Here is an 18955-nt window from a genome sequence, read left to right on the forward strand (position 1 = left end):
AGAAGTTTTTCAAAGGAGGCTCATTTAGACGGGAGGCAGTCTGGTTTTTTTAAACACTTGGTTTGTTCGACTCAACAGCAACTACCACGTAATTTAACCATTTAAAAAAGAGAAAGAAAGAGCTATTTCGTGTGTGTGTGTGTGTGTGTGTGTGTGAGTGCGCGCGCGCACATTGTGGGCGTGGAGAGGGAGACGGGCCCTTCCCTGAAGCCGCTGAGCGCTTCTGCCAGATGAAACGCTGTAGGAGGAAAGAAGCGCACGCAGGCGTGAGTCCGATGGGTCAATCTCAGCGAGTGGATCGCATCTGCAACTAGGGCTCACGGACTTAGTGACTTCCCGCTGCGGGTTTCACACCTGACACAGCTCACTTACTCGGACAGTTTCTTATTTATTTCCTCCTACTCTAACAGCAAAATCCAAAAGATTTGCAAAGACACACAATAATGACAACCGAGTTCAGTGCAGACTAAAGACTGCATCACTCTGCCCTGCATCCGACGGCTGACCTCCCTGGAAAGATGCAAACAAGACACAGAATGTATTGCGTGTTCGTAGCAGTGTTGCTTGGAGCGGTGAGTACTCTCTGACATAATCATCGTGGGTGTTAAATATTTGCCGTCAACTTCACCTGGTTACATTTTTCCCTGTCACATCGTGCGCAAAAAGGATGCCAGTTGCGCATCAACATGGTCCCATTAGAAGGTGGTTAAAAGCTGGTGCGAGTGTGTGGGGGACGTTTTGTCTCTTTCACGTGTTTTATTTTCTTTTTATTAATATTTTTTCTTCCCGTCCAGCCTGTCACGCCCTTCACCTTTTGAGAGAAAACTTTCCTGAAAATCTTTACTTTTCTCTCTGTGATTTAAAGTCCCAGTCGTGTTAGATGATACTGGTATTTGTGGTGCCCACCTTCGTGTCTCTGCACCTGTCCCACCCGCAGCCCTGGCTTGACATTGTGAAGCAAGAATGGATGTATGCAGGAGCCATTCAGGTTGATACTCTATAGCCTCAGTTGTGGATCTGTAGTTCCACCCTTCTCAGTTACATGTGGCTCCACAGACAGGAGGACAATAACAATGTAACAGTGGGCTCTGTGGAGGAGATCACCAGTAAAGCCCGGGTTTGGTTTAACTTTGGTGAATTCCTCGATTTACTGAGTTTGTGAGGCAAACTTGTGATAATGGGCATACAGGAAGTTAAACATTAAGCATGATCTGTAGGGCGATTTCTAGGCGATGCACAGATTCTCACCACTGCGAAGGCCTGGAAGATGAAGCTACACAGAGGCAAAAACAAGCAGATGCAGGAGATGGAAGTAAACATAGAGGGAGGGAGACAGGGGGGAAACATGACCATGTGGGAGAGGGAAGGAAAATCCACCACCTTATGAGGATTCATGAAAACTATGCCAAACTGTCTGTTACATGGACACGGTCAGCCTGTGCTGTGAGCTCGTCAATGTCTTGGCTTTTGGAGCCGGCTGCATCACTGATACGTGACAGCTGCTCCCACTGATGGGTATACATCCTCTGCTGGCTCAGCACATGTAATATTGATAGAGTCTGAACCACCCTCCTACCCACTCCCAGCCCCCTCACTTTTCCTCTCCTCCTTTCCCCCTTACATGCTCACTTGGCTCGCTTCTTGTCTGTTTCTCTCCCTTTGCCTCTCGCTCCATGAAGTGATGATTCAGCTTTGTTTGCGAAGGCACGGGGTTGTCATGTAACTGGCACCCAGTGGGCCAACAGCAGTTTAGGGTCCACGTCTGGATTAAAATTAAGCCCAGTTTATTGGAAGGCTGGTTTAGTGGAACTCTAATGGCTTAACAAGCGCTGACAGCAGAGGTCCAGAGGTTAAGTGCCTCCAACTTAAAATTGACTGTTGCATTAGTAAGATTGGTTGGAGCATTGAAAGTGGTGTGTCCAGATGCTTCTGTGCATTCATTTGTGTGCGTGCGCGCGTGTGTTCTTCTTACTTCTTGATTTTGCTTCAGGGAAATTGGCTGACAAAAGTTGAAGCATGCAGCCCACAAATTTCCATCTAAAAAGCAGGAAACGTGCAAGTCGAGCTGCAACTTGCTCAGTGCTCTGCATCCTTTTTCTTTTTTCTATTGCTCAAGCCGTATGCTGAACATCGCATTGCCCTCTAATTCTTCTGTTTGCACAGCCCAGCAGACATTACTGATGCACTTTAACCTCGGTTATTCATCTTTGAGGCGTCTTGGTGCTGCACACCCTCACCTGGAGCTAGAATAGGGTAAAATAAAAGTACAACAACAAAAAAAGACGCAGTTGTCAAAATGCTGGAACTTGGAGTCATTTCAAAGGTGTCAGTTTGACTTTTGGAACAGGTTTGTTCACATGTAAGGTTTGTAAATGTGTTTGCACGAATGTGAATGTTTGGTTGGGTGTGTGTGGAGTACACGAAGCGGGCAGCTCAGGGGAAGCAGCTACTGTAGAGTGATGAGCGTGTGCAGATGGGAAAGGTGAGCGTGAGGTAGAGCGTGAGCTGCGGTGAGGAAGAGAGCAAGGGCTTTGAAGTTGTGAGGAAGCTACAAAGTGAAACATTTTGGAGGCTTAAATCACCGCATGGAGAAAGTGTTGCAGGTCACACAGAGAGAATTTGGTGTTACAACAGTCAGAGGAGAATTAGGAGCTTCACTCGATGAACATAAACTGTCTTTGTTTCCCAGAGTTTGTGCACTTTCATGAAAATAATAGATGAATCAAACTAACCAGGCATTTTTTTAATGGAACATTTCAAATAAAAACTTCCTGCATGAGGCTGAAAACATTCTTGAACATTTAGAGGATGAAAAATTAAATACCAAAGACTTGAAGTTCGATGAACCGTGACACCGTTGAGAGCAACAGCGAGTATGTGTTTGTGTAGGTCCAAAGGAAAGCGTACATGCTCACACCCATCCACACACTCATGGACATTATCTGCCAGCTGACTCAGTGGAGGTGCTCGAGGGGACATTTGATGTTTCTTGGAGCTCCTTTCTCTCGTCAGTAACATTCCACACACACCTGAACCCTGACGCCTGTCAGGCGATTGTACCTCCTTCGCAAAATGCCCCCATCAACATACCCACATCCGTCCTCTCTAAGTATATTTGCTGTATCTGACTTACATTTAGTAATAAAAACAAAAAAGTGCCTTAAAAATTGTTTTAATGTGGTCTAACAAGGCTGAGACACAATTTTCTTTACACCCTTCATCTATGAATAATGGGATAACTCATTAGACATACACTGGCTTACAGCAGACGGTCCTGATTTCATATATATCAGCTTAAAAATCATCATGTATATGCGGAAAAGGAAAACATAAAGCTTTGTTAGTATGTAACTTTGTCTTGTTTGCTTTAGAGATTAAGGTGTGCAGAAGAAAGCAAAGATTTAGCTATTAGATATAATGTCAAAGGCCATGCACACTCATAGGTCTTAAGAGTTGTAGTAAGATGTAGAGACACGTCCCGGCTCAAGCCTGAGTGTCATGCATTTATTTATGCCTGAGCAGAGACACACACAGATGTCTTCACCTGTCAGCAGCTTTGATAACGCACTCAACAGGTTATTGTTTGCAGAATGTAGATAAGACCAGCTTTATCTTTGTGAGGATGAGTTATTTTGTGTGCTCGCACTTTATAAATGCCTTCGCTTCTTAAACTTCCATGTGACCGTTTAAAAAAAAAACAAAGCAGGACCTCATTGTGACCTCGAGTTACAGATCCCGTGTGTCAAAAAATGTAAGCAGTTTAACCAGAGAATTATTTGTTTCTACAATTTATTTTTATTTGAAGCCAGACAAGGAAAAGAAAACGTAGTATTGCACAAAAGCAGAGAAAACAGAAAAAGGGACTGTGGAAAGTGGACGGTTTTGTGAGGCTTTGCCATTAATCATCTCACAACTGTTCTGATTTTTCTTCCCACTTTCCTTCGGGGTCCTCACTGGCCCCGTGACTAAACTAGTTTAGTCCTTCCAAAATAAACCTAAGCAGATGCCAGACAGTAAGAAAGATTTCCGTTTTCTAGAGCGTTGTTTATTTTTCCTTTCTTTCTAATGCTCTTTCTTGTGAAATACTGGGGCTTCTTTCCAGCATGATGGCCTTTTCAGCCAGCGGTGTGGGACTGAGTTTATATGAAGTGTGCTTGTTGCACAATATGAAACATTGCTTCGCTTGAGACAAAACATTAAACTTTATCTGTAAAATTATTTTTGTGTGTGTTTTACTGACAATCTTCAATTTGCTGCTGTTAATGGAGTTGCTGTCATTCTGCAGGTTGGGACCCTGGCCAATAAGGGAGCATGTCCATCAAACCAGTATACACACAGTGGCGAATGCTGCAAGCAGTGTCAGCCCGGCGAGGGTGTCGTCCAACCCTGTGGGGCCCAACAGACCGTCTGTGAGCCGTGCCTCGATAGTGAGTATCACACAAACAGCTGTCTAAATGTCACGAGAACACGGACACTCGTAGATTCAGGGGTTTCTGATGCAAATACACAGAAAAAAACCCCGGACGCATGCACTCAAACATTAATGAATGAGCTAGCTGTGCTGGTTACATGCCTCAGAGCAGAGCTCCACGAGCACGCCGTGTAGTCTCTGGTTCTGATCATCAGTGTTTCATCTGATAGAAGAAGATGATAAACTGATGCCCTGAAATTCACCCTCTGTCTTCTTCCTACTTGTTCGAGCTTTCCGCTGTGAGTGTGTCCCTGGAGAAAACACATGCTTCCAACAGCAGTTTATGGAGGATTGTAAATCAAATGCAAATTTCCTTCAAAGTTTGATTTAAAATCCAAAATCCTTCCGCCAAACTGTAAGACAGTGAATAATTTTGGGCTCAACAACAGCCTTCTGTAGTTTTTGCAAAGCTAGATTTTGTTATTAGGATATCAGCAGCTATAGTGAGTTAATCTTTGTTGTTTCATAGTAGTATAGCATGTGTCATATTTTAGTTTTAGCCCGTTTTTAAAGCTTATTTATTTTTTCCTGTTTTAAAATGTAAATTTAATTATATTTTTTTGTGTTTTATGATAGCAAAAGCTCTCCAGCATTGTTGTTTTTTACATTACATTTATGTTTAAATCAGTTCATCCTTAAACATAATAAATATGATTCTACAGGACATATACATGACAGTCTCTACTGCTATGTTTACCCATAGACTGTATACAAAAGATGTACGGAGCTATGACTCTGCCCACTGGTTTGTGGACTTTGTTAAAGAAGCCTTGGCTTGAGTATTTGTGTCGTTGACATCTCAGCTTTTTGAAACCAGTAGGCACATATGAAGGTTGATTTTTTTTTGTCTATTTTAAACTAAATGGGACCATAAGTTACTAAATGAACATCATGCTACATTCCCATTGACTTTAAACTAAGGATTGAGACCATAAACTCATTAGCAAAGTGTTTACAGATGTCGTAAGAAGTAAGGAGTTGGGTTGATTACTGCTATGATTTGTCTTGTTTTTACAGCCTAGTAAGCCCCCCTGCTGGTCAATACAAAAAAATCCAGGTTTAAATCAGGCTAACATTTCCACATCACACTCTTGATTTGTTTATTTGTCCATTTTTTTATGAGAAAAAATGGACCCGCCACATAATCAGGCCATCATCAGAGCTATTAAGACACAGTGTTTCCGAAGCATGATGTTTTTTATTGAAGTCACAGGACTTCAAAGTCATTACGATTCATGCTCTGAGTTCTTGAATTTCAGGGCTGTCCAGCTAGCCTTTGATTTGACAATAGCATCCCTTGAATCATGTAAGTGCACCTAAAAACAGCTCCCAGCTAGATTACCCAGCAAAACAGCTCTCAACATTAGTGTGGATGAAATTAGATTATCACTCTTATGAAACCACGGTGTTGTATGCCAGACAGTAACAGACTTCTTAATGTTTTTACATTTAATTTAAAGCATTAAACTTTTTTGGATGTTTGGAAGTAAATTGGATGCCAGACATAATTGTTCTCCAGTATTCTGCCCTCCTCACGGCCTTTACCATGTAGGGAGAGAGGCTTTGTTGGGCTGAAAGGCTTTCTGAGGACAGTGATGTTGAGAGGATTCAAGAGCGGGAACAGCTCCAAATTCTGTCAGAGAAAAAAAACTCTGTTGGAAGATGTGTAGTGCATTAGACAAGCTGTTATGTCACAGTAGATTTGGTAAGCATGAATGGTGACTGCAGAGCTCAAAAAGGTATTTAAAGTCTTCTCAGTGTGGTACAGCTCCACATTTTGGCACAGGGAAAATTTAACAGCATGAAATGTTTTGGGAAATTTAGAATCTGAGGTCATCCCGGAGCTACAGAGGACACATTTGGTCTACAGCCAGTTTTTCTTGCATGAATTCCCTAACCATCCTGCAACCAGGCCAGGAAGTAGCTGCAAACCTCCCTGAGCCAGCGGAGGATGGTAACCCATGAGCCAAGGAAACCCACACTCACAAAATGATTCAGACTTCAGGTCATGAGAGAAGTCGTGAGAACGTGGATGTAGATTATTTATTTATTTAGGATTGCGGGTCTTCTTTGAAAGATGTATGTGTTTTTCAGTGTTTAGAGTTAGTCGACAACTTAATGATATGTTGCTTTTGTGCATAAAAGCGTTTAGTTCTAGACTTCTTGTCATAAACTGTCTTCTGTTCTATTTCTATTTTTTCTTTAAAAAAAAGCTTCTGTTGTCTGCTTAAAATTATAGTTATTTGAAATGTCCCAAAGGATAATAATTATCAGTCTTATAGTGCTGGTTCAGCTCAGGCGTGAACAAACAGATGGTGACAAGATCTGCTCGAGCTCATAAACAGAGAAATGCCAAGCAGATATCTGTTCATGAGATAACGTTATAATGATGTTGTAAAACACACGCATAGATATGAAGCTGAAGTTTCTTTATTCAGCCCATTTACAGCGCGCTTATCAAATCGATGCTTTAACAAGCCAGCCTGAACATTGTCTTGTGATATGCATAAAAGCTTGGCTGGTGGCTTCTTTCTTTTTCTTTCACCTGCTTCAGAACCACAAATTTAGTTGCAAAGGCTACAAAACAAAATAAAAAGACTGTCTGTTGTTAGTTTGTTTGATTAATTACTTCGTGAGATTAACATGAATGAGCGTTAGTGACCTTTCCCAAGGGCCGGACACATTTTAGACAAGTTTCTTATTGTAAAAATATGTCATTTATCATCGCTGTGATGTTTCCCCATGTCAGATCACAGCGCAGGCCGTGCTGTATTATTAGACTGGGGGAAGTTTTTGTGCATTCACATGCTCGTTGGATGGTCCCATGTTTCAGTTTTGGTTTTGTTCATGTGCTTTTGAGTCATGGTGTAGGAACAACCTTGACACTAAGAAGGAGATATGTGGCATTTTACTTATCAGAACATGTGAACCACACGCTGGAAGCTGTTTCCAGTTTAGTGTTAATAATTAATGGTTTTTTATTCAGGCTTACTACAAAAGAATTACAGTTATAATCAAAAGAAAGCATGGCCTCGTTGAACTCTAAGGGTTTACATATTGGGACATAATAAAAACATGTGTCTTAAAATAAGGTAAGTATAACGTTAGGTGAATGACAAAAGGTGACATATTACACCACATGTTTACTTTTGTTTGATAAAAACTTAGCCGAAATGCAAACGCACCATGGGGAAAAGTAATAACACGCTAACTGCTTCCATACGGATTAAGAGGGGAAGTAGCAGTCAGATGCTGATAATCAAAGACCCTTGATTAACTCATGATCAGCAATTGTGATCACCTCTAAAAAAGCAGACATTCTGGCAGTTTCTGCTTTGGAGCATTCAGGTGTTTGTAAATGCAACGCCACAATCCTGCAAGGAGTGGAAGTCCAAAGCAATCACAAGGAGGTGTTTGGTGAAACACCCTTTGTGTGACTGCTTTTCTCAGCAACCTACAGGAACCACTTTTCATCCAGTTAGAAATACACATTTTTTACTCATGACTGGTGGTATACACCACTCTGAATCCAGTCATTAGTTATTATTAATCTATGGCTCTCTTCCTAGAGCCTCTTTTGATCTGTCTCCTTCTCCTCCCCACCACCTGATCATGGCAGATGGCTCCCACCGCCTGATCCTGATTCTGCCGGGGATTTCTTCCTGTTAAAAGGGAGTTTTTCCTTCCCACTGTCACCGCTTGTTGGGATTTTCTCTGTATTATTTTAGGATCTCTACAATAATAATAATAATAAAGACTTTAAGGCAACAGTTGTTGTGATTTGGTTCCAAATAAGTAAAATTGAATTTAAATTTAAATTGAATTTAATTGAATTGGTATGATGTCCTGTGTGCCGCTCAACTCTTACATGAGGAACCATAATATGTTACAGTTTTGCTTTCTCTGAGAGTCTCAAAACAAAAGCATCACATTTCCTTCCACCCACCATGTGTCCTTCCATGTGCTGGTTCAGGCATATCGCCTACTTTTAATAGAATCAGATTGCACACCAATCTGTTTATAGGACACAGACTTCCTAGGCTTCATTTAGTGCAGATAGTTAACAGGATCCTGGCAGAAGTGCTAAAAAAGATAGCTAGCCAAAGCCCTTGAGGAGTTTGGCTGAATGAGCAGATAAGTGGAGATGAAACAGAACAAGTACAGCTGTACGTGGAAGTGGAATAGAAACAAGGCAAACTTCTCAGTAAATGGTTCACACACACTCACGTACAAACATGTCCAGGAAAATTCCCACACACTCACACAGACTAACACACATTCGGAGCCGTAGAGAATAAAGTCAGGACTCCTTTTATGGGTGTTAAAAACAAAGCGAAGGATTCAGTTTTAAACAAGTAGTAAAAGTTATGATACGCCGAACCACGAAGAGGCCGTCAGTACTCCCCCTCCCTCCAGCACCATAACCAACCCCCACTCCCCCAGCTCTTCTCTCCATGCTACAGCCTAGTGTTATTAATGTATTGACTTGCATTATTGATGCATGGCATTATGATAATGGCTCTGAGAGCACTCATGGGGAAGGGGGAGTGAGGGTAGTCCAAGAGTGGGGAGGGTGTAGTGGGACATAATAGGGGCAAGGGGGGAGTGTGATGGTGGCGGTAGGGTTTCAGTACACGACTGCAACAGGCCCACATAAAGAGGGAGGACAATAGTCCACCTCTGAAGACAGAATTAAACAAAAAATGTGAAGGACCCACATTTGACACCATCAATTTAAGGCACAACTGCACACACAGATTCATCGGGTTCTCAAATGACACGACCTTCTTTTCTTCTCTCCATCCGTCCGTGTCTGTCTGTCTCTCCCTATCTCTGCTGTAATCTCTGCATCATCAGAGCATTCGCCGAGGTTGGTGGGCCAGTGACGCAGACCAAAAAAACTTGATACGCTATCAGACACTGAACAGCAGAGGGTCATGGCAGACTGCATACCAAAAGCCTTCTGTCTCCTACAAGAGACTAGTTTATTTCAGTTTGCTTTAAAGATGGGAAAACAAGAAAAAAATCTACAGTAAACTGCACACATTTCACCACCTTGCTCACAAAGCAGGTAGTTGAGGACATAACCCTCAGAGTTAAAGCACTTGTTTTCTTTTGCTTTATCTTAAAATATGTCTTTATCGAAGCAGTTCACTTCCATCTTATTTACCATTATCATAGATACTCATTGGTGCTGTTAGTCTACAGATTAGCAACCTGATCTTTATATTTGCTTTATGCAGTTTATAAAAAAAATGGTACAATGCTTTTCCACAGTTTCCACAAAAAGTATTTATTTTGTTGAACTTATTTGATATTTTTGCATTAGCCAAGGACAAACTGCAACTCTGCAAGAGTCAGAAACTGGAAATAAAAAAAACAACAACAACACATTTTTGGCAGAATTTATGAAGTTAGATTCTGCCAAGATAAATTCACCAGTCTCTAATACACACATACACACACGAGCTGCTCTTACAAATGGGTCTGTTGCATAATTTAGTGGGTTTCCCAGTTCTCTATCTAGCCGAAATACAATTCCATAAAACATGCAATATTGATTGTGTCCTTTGCATCTATATCTGTCCTGGAAGTTTTGCACATATACTGCACTACATGTCATTTACAAAACATTTCAAGTAACGATGATAATTTTCTAGAAACATCCTTTTATGAAATACTGTTAAAGTCCTTTCTTGTTCCTAGTGACCTCTTTGCATTTATATGCCCACCAGGAAAAATAACCTTATAGCTTAATTCCCTTGTCCCAACTTGATTTTTGGAAGACTGAATCCTACAGTGGCCCCAAGAGGTCAAACGTACTGAAATCTAAGAAAAAGGAAAAAAAACAAAACGCTAAAACACACAACAAAAACAACAACAAATAAACAGAAGCTGACACAAGACAACAAAAGTGATTCGGGGGAGACGTTAACGTGACAGAACAGCAGTGGAAGTGACAAAAACCAAAATGTGCGAAGGATTTCACTAAGATGTGCTTGTTGTGAAGGAAAAAACATTTTTCTACGTCTGGGTTGTTTTATTCAACTTGTTTTTTTTTCTGCATCCACTGTGTTTTGTGTGCTTTGTAATCACTCTCCCCAAGATGACAATCTCACTCATTAAAATTAATAAAAAAAATTAAATATATTTAGAAAGCTAAATGAAATATTATATTTTAAATATTAAATATAAAAATAAAGACTTGAAACCTGCTCATTAAAAACAAATCACAGTACAGTTATTTGAATAATGCCGAATATTAATTCATTTAAACTAAAGTGTGTAGCTAATGTTGACAGCTTAATAAGGGTGCAATAACATCACTGGAGCGGTTGCAGATGCTGGAAAATAAGATGTACACACTCTTGACTTATTTGGCTAAGTGGTATCACTAACAATGGGTAAATACAATAAAATTAATCACAACAGCAGTTGCCTCAATAAACTTTAGGTAATGACCTAAAGTCATACTGTAGGTCCCTAATGGCTTTAGGTACTGGTTAATGAGCCTGACTGCCATTCAGCTATTTGCAGAGGCCAACTGAATGGGCTGTGGAAATGTTCAAAAAGAGTGTGTAGTTTCTTATAGCAAAGGCTTTGTCAGAATGTTATCTGTATTTATCTTTCTGTTAAATGAACAGCTTTCATGTCAGTTTTCTTCTCTCTTTCTTCAGGTGAAACCTTCTCAGAAAGCATAAGCCACACAGAGGAATGTCAGCCCTGCACGCAGTGCTCAGGTCTATTGCGCATGCATACTCCCTGCACTGACTCCGCCGACGCCATTTGCATGTGCAACTATGGTTTCTACCTGGATGAAACCTCGCAGAATTGTCTACCCTGCACTAAGTGTCCTGAAGGTCAGGGAATGCTGTACAGCTGTGAAGATGACCGTGACACAAAGTGTGAGAATTGCACTGGGGACACCTACTCGGACCAGGAAAGCTTTTGGGAGCCTTGTATTCCTTGCAGTACCTGTGATGAGGTGGAGGAGTTAGAGTCGTGCACCCCTTTCGGCGATACGGTTTGCCAAGGTAGGACATATTAAGTAGCTCATATTGTCAACATGAAGTCTAATGGGTCAAATGGCACATGTATATACAGTTAAAAAAAAGTTTCATGATGTATTTTAAAGCAAACAATCTAAACCAAACAAGCTTCTTGGCATAACGCCCTGATTGTGTACTCGGACTAGTTCTTTATTTAAGTGTTACTTTCTCAACAAGCTGTAAGTGTGGAATTCACGTTCCATGTAAAGTCAGACACCTGAGCACCACACTCTCATTATGTTTAGACAATATAAGTCTAAACCCAGTACCTCTTAGCTTTTCCATTCATCAAATATCTATTCAGCAATCAAATAGTGTAAACTCAATGCATTAGGCACGCAAACTGAGCATCAGAATGGGGAAGAAAGTGACTTTGTGGTTGTTGGTCAGAGTATTTCAGAAACTGGGGTCTATTGGGATTTTCCTACACAATTATAAATATCTGGAGTTTACAGAAAATGGTCTGAGAAAATATCCAGCGAACATCAGTTATCTGGGTAAAATGTCTTGTTGATATCAAAGGTCAGAGAATGGAGAATGGTCAGACTGCTTGGAGCTGATAGAAATCACCAGTAATTCAAACAGCCACTTGAAAAAAACCAAGGTATACAGAAGAGCATCTCTGGACCCACAACGTTTAAAATTTGAAGCAGATGTGTTACAGCAGCAGAAGACTGCACCGGATGTAACTGTTGTCAGTGAAGAACAGGAAACTGAGGCTACAATTCACACAGACTCACCAAAGCTTGTGATGCTATCATGTCAATATGGACCAAACTCTCAGAAGAGTGTTTACAGCACTTTGCTGATTTTGTATTCTTGTGATGTGTTAAGACCATTCATATAGTTATTTGTCAGCTATCTAATAAATGGCTTTGTGAGGTGACCTGATCTAAATACCAACCAAGTTTCAGCTTCTGTGCCGAGTAAGGATGAGTGATGAAGTGTGTCGCTCAGGGTCACAACGATCTGAATGAAACTACGTGAGCACAAATTCGCTGTCCGACACTGAAAGAAATGTACAACACACTTGACATCCACTCTGTCAGCCTCATAATCAGATCATCTAAGTTCGACACTATACACATTGTTGGCCCATCGACCTAAATGCCACACTGAAGCTTGTCTCATTGTCTTCAGCGACTCATCCCAAGAGAGAAACAAAGACCACACTCTATGTTGAGGGTTTAGAAGAAGGTCATTTCTCTAAACAGGGCTCTGAATTTCTTTTATACCATTGCACCCTGTGGGTATCACACTCCAAATCAGGAATTCTGTATGACTGGAGTCACTGCTCATTCCAATGATCTGATGCCTCAAAGATTAAATCAACGCTTTTGTGAGGTGACAATAAAAGGAGTCTGTTGATCAGCCAAGCAGTCTGTTGGGAAAGTGGTTTGAAGGATGTTGTTATCACAGTGGCGAACACAGAGCCAGTCTGAGGCTAAAGGGACCCTTTTGTACGTCCTCCCATGGCACTCTTTGGCCTAGGAGGGCTTTTGGTTTAGCCCATGGGGCCAAATAAAAGAAGAGCCAATAATGAGTGAGAAACTAATGTCGAATGTGCTTGGTATAATTATAACAGGACATAATTTTTCCTGTTTATTCAAAGAAGGCACAGTTTCTCTTGAGTGTTCCTGTGTCCCACTGCAGTATTTGGGCGATTTTAGCATTAATCAGAAATTGTTGCTGCACTAATTTGTTTAGGCTGGACCAACACTGAGTTAGACAACAAATTTTAGATTTGGATTACTAGTTCTGTAAATTAAAATTAAAATGTGTGTAAGGAGACACAAAGAGTATATCAGTAGAATACCCATTCTTAAATTCAACCCCAATCCCAAAGAAGCTGGAATGATATTTTGATGTAAATATAACAAGAATGCAATGATGCCAAAACTCATAAATTACTCAGAAAACATATGTTTGAAATGAGTAAATGTACCATTCAACACTCTGAGGTTGAAGTTGCTATATATGCTAAACCTAAATCTAATCCTACTTTTGGGAGAGCTGCACCAACCATTGCTAGCAAATAGTGCCTTGCAATATCAAACTAAAACAAATACCTGAATCCCAAATATCCACTGAAACTATCTAAAATATAACACTAAATGTGATTCAGAATATTTTTGCTTTTGAATTCTTATCTATTTTTTTGGTGTAGGACTTATATACATCAAACTGCCAAGAAATCCAAATAACTCCACTGTTATAATGAAAACCGGTATGTAGTTTAAAGTCTGCACTTTCAACAAAAGTTGAAACTCGGGCTGTGTCTAGCTGCTAGGTCATCTTAAACCGGTCATGTGATATGTTGGTGTGTCTGTTCACTCCAGGGGGTAAAGAAGAAATAAGGCTGTTGTGTGGGGCGATCGTGGCTCAAGAGTTGGGAGTTCGCCTTGTAATCGGAATTTTGCCGGTTTGAGCCCCGTCTTGGACAGTCTCGGTCAGTCTCGGTCAGTCTTGTGTCCTTGGGCAAGACACTTCACCTGTTGCCTACTGGTGGTGGTCAGAGGGTGGCAGCCAGTGTCCAGCAGCCTCTGTCAGTGCGCCCCAGTGGCTGTGGCTACAATGTAGCTTGCCATCACCATTGTGTGAATGGGTGGATGACTGAATGTGTAAAGCGCTTTGGGGTCCTTAGGGCCTAGTAAAGCACTATACAAATACAGGCCATTTAATGACAGCAACACGTCTCAAAAAAGTTGGGAAAGGGACAACAGAAGGCTGGAAAAGTAAGTAGTTCTGAAAAGCTGGAGGAACATTTTGCTACTAATTGGGTTAATTAGCAACAGGTCAGTGATATGACTGGGTATAAAAAGAGCAGAGGGGAGAAGCTCTCAGGAGTAAACATGCAGAATAGGACAGACTGATTTTCCTAGAGTATTTAGCAAAGAATTTCAATATTTAATCATCTACAGTGCATAATATCATAAAATGATTAGGAAAATCTGAAGAAATCTCTGTGCGCAAGGGACAATATTGAATGCTGATTAACGTTAAGCCCTAGGTGAGCACTGTGTTGAAAACAGGAAGGACTCTATCATGAAAATCAATGCATTTGCTCAAAAACACTGCCAGAAATGATCGTCTGTGACCACAGTTCACCATGTCAACCATAAATGCAGGTTAAAGCTCTTTCATACAAAGAAGAAGCCATTTATGAACATCAGCCAGAAATGCTGCCATCTTCTTTTTCTCGACCAAAGCTCATTTGAAATAGACTGAAGTAAAGTGGAAAACTGTTCTGTGACCAGATGAATAAAAAGTTTAGTTTAACTAAAAAGCCTCTGACAGTATCGCTGATGGTATGAAGGTGCATTAGTCTCTATGGAACTGGCAGCTTTTGCTTTGGAAAGGTACAATTGATGCAGATAGATATACACCAGATTTAAAGCAATATATGCTCCCATACAGACAACGCTTTTTTCAGGGAAGACCTTGCATATTTCAGCAAATCAGTGGTAAATTCCATTAATTCCTAAAGCATGGCAAAGCAGTAGAAGAATTACCAAACATACAATAGAAACTCAAAACCATGATGATATGGATGCAGGTGTGTGGATATGAAATAAACCAATAAATAAGAAGCATTTAGTTTGGACTTTTTTTAAATTTCAAATAACCTACCCGATACTGTGAGGAGTCATGAAACTAGAATGTGTGAAAACAGAAGCAACACAGAAGACTAATCAGTCATTTGTGTCTGCCAGGCTTTAAAAGAACCAGAGAAAATACAGAGAGAGAAGTTTATTTAATAAGCAAAAGCAGACACGACATATATCGCTGTTCTCTACCAAGTGCTGCGCTGCTATTATCTCCCACTGAGGATGACGCTTTAAGGCAGCTTGAATCAGCTTGTGGTCTGAAAGCAAAGGGTGGTGTTTGGAGAGATGATTCATCCGACATCAAGATATAAGAAGCCAGAGCCCCAATACGAAAAACATCCTTTAGATAACGAACAAAGCATACATCATGATGAATGTGATTCCGGCAGAATGACTTACAGCTCACTGTGTATGGGCTTTATTGTCATATGTTGTTCCTCACTCTAACCCAATCATGTGCCTTTTATTTCGAACGTAATCTTTTTACCAAAGCAGAAGCGTTATCAGCGCATACAAATCTGTAGCAATGCCAGACGTCCACATCCATTAATGCTGCGGATTTGTGCGACACAGGCCTGAAGGGTAAAGTCAGGGAGGTGGAGGGAATGAGTGGAACACACAGACCACTAAAGACAAGTCGTAACTTGAGACGGTGGAGACGTAATTTAAATCAAGGTAGAAGGACCAAAACATCAGCTTGACTATACTGGGGGTTATTTTCCTTTATAGATAAAACTGGATCTTCTGCTTTACTCTTTGGATTATATTTTCCTTCTCTTGTGTTTAATATAGCAGGATAAATACTCAGCTGACATGTGGGGTGAAATCCAATTTCCTCCAGGTCTAGCTCCACAGGGATTAATGCTATGTTTTGTGTCTTAGGGGGAATAACTCACTCTCTTCTTCTATCTCTGATGGCTAAACATGGTAATAGTGACCAGACTTATGTCAGGGTAGACCCACAGAGTTGGAGATTTAAAGGCAAGATCCTTATCTAAAGAAGTGTGATACGACTTCCACTCTTTTGCAGGCCAGCGAGCGATGTCAAAGGTTAAAGGGCATGAGAGCCTTGTATGTGGAGAGGGGTGGGGGTTGTGGAGTGATCAGGCAGTATAAGTTCCCCCCTGGGGGATGTGTAGGGAACAACATGATATAATTCCTCACAATCCTTTCAGGGGTCACAACAACATTGGGACAAGTAAAGTTAATTAAAACCGATGTTGATAACAATCCTGACAAGGTGACATCTACTGATGTGCATTATTGCTGTAGGAATACCAAATGCTGGCCTTCTAATCCCCAATTTCATATTAATATAATGAGAAAATGATGTTAGTACTAGATATATTTGCTTCTCTCATTTTACTCATAGCCTCTACAGCATTTTTCAGTTTAGTTACTTAAAGAAAGTGTGCAGTCGATGCGTGCATCATTCATCCAGTTAAGAAAACCACAGAAAGCTGATTCTGCCTGATTTAGATTTATTGTAACTTACAACATAACCAAAACCCCCCTTTTAACCCTACGCTGTCATTTTCCATGTAACCTGATGTGCACCTGAAATGTAACCGCACGTCTGGTCCAGGCAGCACGCTGATTGAATGGCATGGAAGGTTACAGTGTAGGTTACGATGTACAGTGGCTTGCAAAAGTATTCGGCCCCGTTGAACTTTTCCACCTTTTGTCACATAACAGCCACAAACATGAATCAATTTAATTGGAATTCCACATGAAAGACCAACACAAAGTGGTGTACACGTGGGAAGTGGAACGAAAATCATACATGATTCCAAACATTTTTTACAAATAAATAACTGCAAAGTGGGGTGTGCGTAATTATTCAGCCCACTGAGTCAATACTTTGTAGAACCACCTTTTGCTGCAATTACAGCTGCCAGTCTTTTAGGGTATGTCTCTACCAGCTTTGCACATCTAGAGACTGAAATCCTTGCCCATTCTTCTTTGCAAAACAGCTCCAGCTCAGTCAGATTAGATGGACAGCGTTTGTGAACAGCAGTTTTCAGATCTTGCCACAGATTCTCGATTGGATTTAGATCTGGGCTTTGACTGGGCCATTCTAACACATGGATGTGTTTTGTTTTAAACCATTCCATTGTTGCCCTGGCTTTATGTTTAGGGTCGTTGTGAACCTCCGCCACAGTCTCGAGTCTTTTGCAGACTCCAAGAGGTTTTCTTCCAAGATTGCCCTGTATTTGGTTCCATCCATCTTCCCATCAACTCTGACCAGCTTCCCTGTCCCTGCTGAAGAGAAGCACCTCCAGAGCATGATGCTGCCACCACCATATTTGACAGTGGGGATGGTGTGTTCAGACTGATGTGCAGTGTTATTTTTCTGCCACAGCGTTTTGCATTTTGGCCAAAAAGTTCCATTTTGGTCTCATCTGACCAGAGCACCTTCTTCCACATGTTTGCTGTGTCCCCCACATGGCTTGTGGCAAACTGCAAACGGGACTTCTTATGGTTTTCTGTTAACAATGGCTTTCTTCTTGCCACTCTTCCATAAAGGCCAACTTTGTGCAGTGCACGACTAATAGTTGTCTTGTGGACAGATTCCCCCACCTGAGCTGTAGATCTCTGCAGCTCGTCCAGAGTCACCATGGGCCTCTTGGCTGCATTTCTGATGAGTGCTCTCCTTGTTCGGCCTGTGAGTTTAGGTGGACGGCCTTGTCTTGGTAGGTTTACAGTTGTTCCGTACTCCTTCCATTTCTGAATGATCACTTGAACAGTGCTCCGTGGGATGTTCAAGGCTTGGGAAATCTTTTTGTAGCCTAAACCTGCTTTAAATTTCTCAATAACTTTATACCCTGCCCTGTCTGGTGTGTTCTTTGGACTTCATGGTGTTGTTGCTCCCAATATTCTCTTAGACAACCTCTGAGGCCGTCACAGGGCAGTTGTGGAGCTGTTTTACAAAGAAGAATGGGCAAGGATTTCAGTCTCTAGATGTGCAAAGCTGGTAGAGACATAGCCTAAAAGACTGGCAGCTGTAACTGCAGCAAAAGGTGGTTCTACAAAGTATTGACTCAGGGGGCTGAATAATTACACACACCCCACTTTGCAGTTATTTATTTGTAAAAAATGTTTGGAATCATGTATGATTTTCGTTCCACTTCCCACGTGTACACCACTTTGTATTGGTCTTTCATGTGGAATTCCAATAAAATTGATTCATGTTTATGGCTGTTATGTGACAAAAGGTGGAAAAGTTCAACGGGGCCGAATACTTTTGCAAGCCAGTGTATATTTCAGTCTAAATCAAACTTAAGGTTCCCTCTGCAGTTCAGAGGTGGTCTTTCCCTTTTCACACAAATGCTTCCCTTGACTCCATGCTCAGACCAGCGTTCCTCCCTATCCAGGATATGTACTCATCACTTAAAGACTGTGGCCTGCATGTTTAAATAGACTGTGGAGTCCAGGCCTAATGAGGAAGCTCTTTTGTGTCGTGGCAGCTGCTTAGCCAGAGGTTGTTTGGTTTCCTTGATGTATAATTCACAGCAATCCTCCTGCCACTTAACCGCATACAGTATATTACTGTGTTTGTGTTGGGGGACCCGATCCTTGGTGTAGCATGTGTTTTCAGAAAATTGGTCTCTTTACGACACATAAGGGCTCGCTAAAGGTTTTCACTTAAGAATCTGTGGTCCTGTCCTTAGGCAGTGGTAACCATACATACATACATTTGTTGCCTAAATCCCTCCATGGGACCAAGGATAAAATCTCTTTCTGAAGCGTCAGAGTCCTGAACTTTGTACAGCCAACATCCCTTTATTGTAGCACTTAATACACTAATCCGAGCAGCTTATCTTCGT

The 18955-nt window shown here is 41.2% G+C and overlaps 1 protein-coding gene across 1 annotated transcript in view; it reads left to right on the forward strand.

Annotated features, from left to right (window-relative positions):
• Nucleotides 1-227: 227 nt before the first annotated feature.
• Nucleotides 228-18955, forward strand: part of ngfrb (nerve growth factor receptor b) — a 33437-nt gene continuing 14709 nt past the window's right edge. The window contains exons 1-3 of the mRNA XM_026163027.2: nt 228-572; nt 4286-4427; nt 11149-11505. Coding sequence (XP_026018812.2) covers nt 519-572; nt 4286-4427; nt 11149-11505 — 553 coding nt within the window. The 5' untranslated portion in view covers nt 228-518. The remainder of the gene's footprint in view (nt 573-4285; nt 4428-11148; nt 11506-18955) is intronic.

The sequence above is a fragment of the Astatotilapia calliptera genome, chromosome 8 (assembly GCF_964374335.1).
Source record: "Astatotilapia calliptera chromosome 8, fAstCal68.1, whole genome shotgun sequence".
In the NCBI taxonomy this organism is placed as follows: Eukaryota; Metazoa; Chordata; class Actinopteri; order Cichliformes; family Cichlidae; genus Astatotilapia; species Astatotilapia calliptera.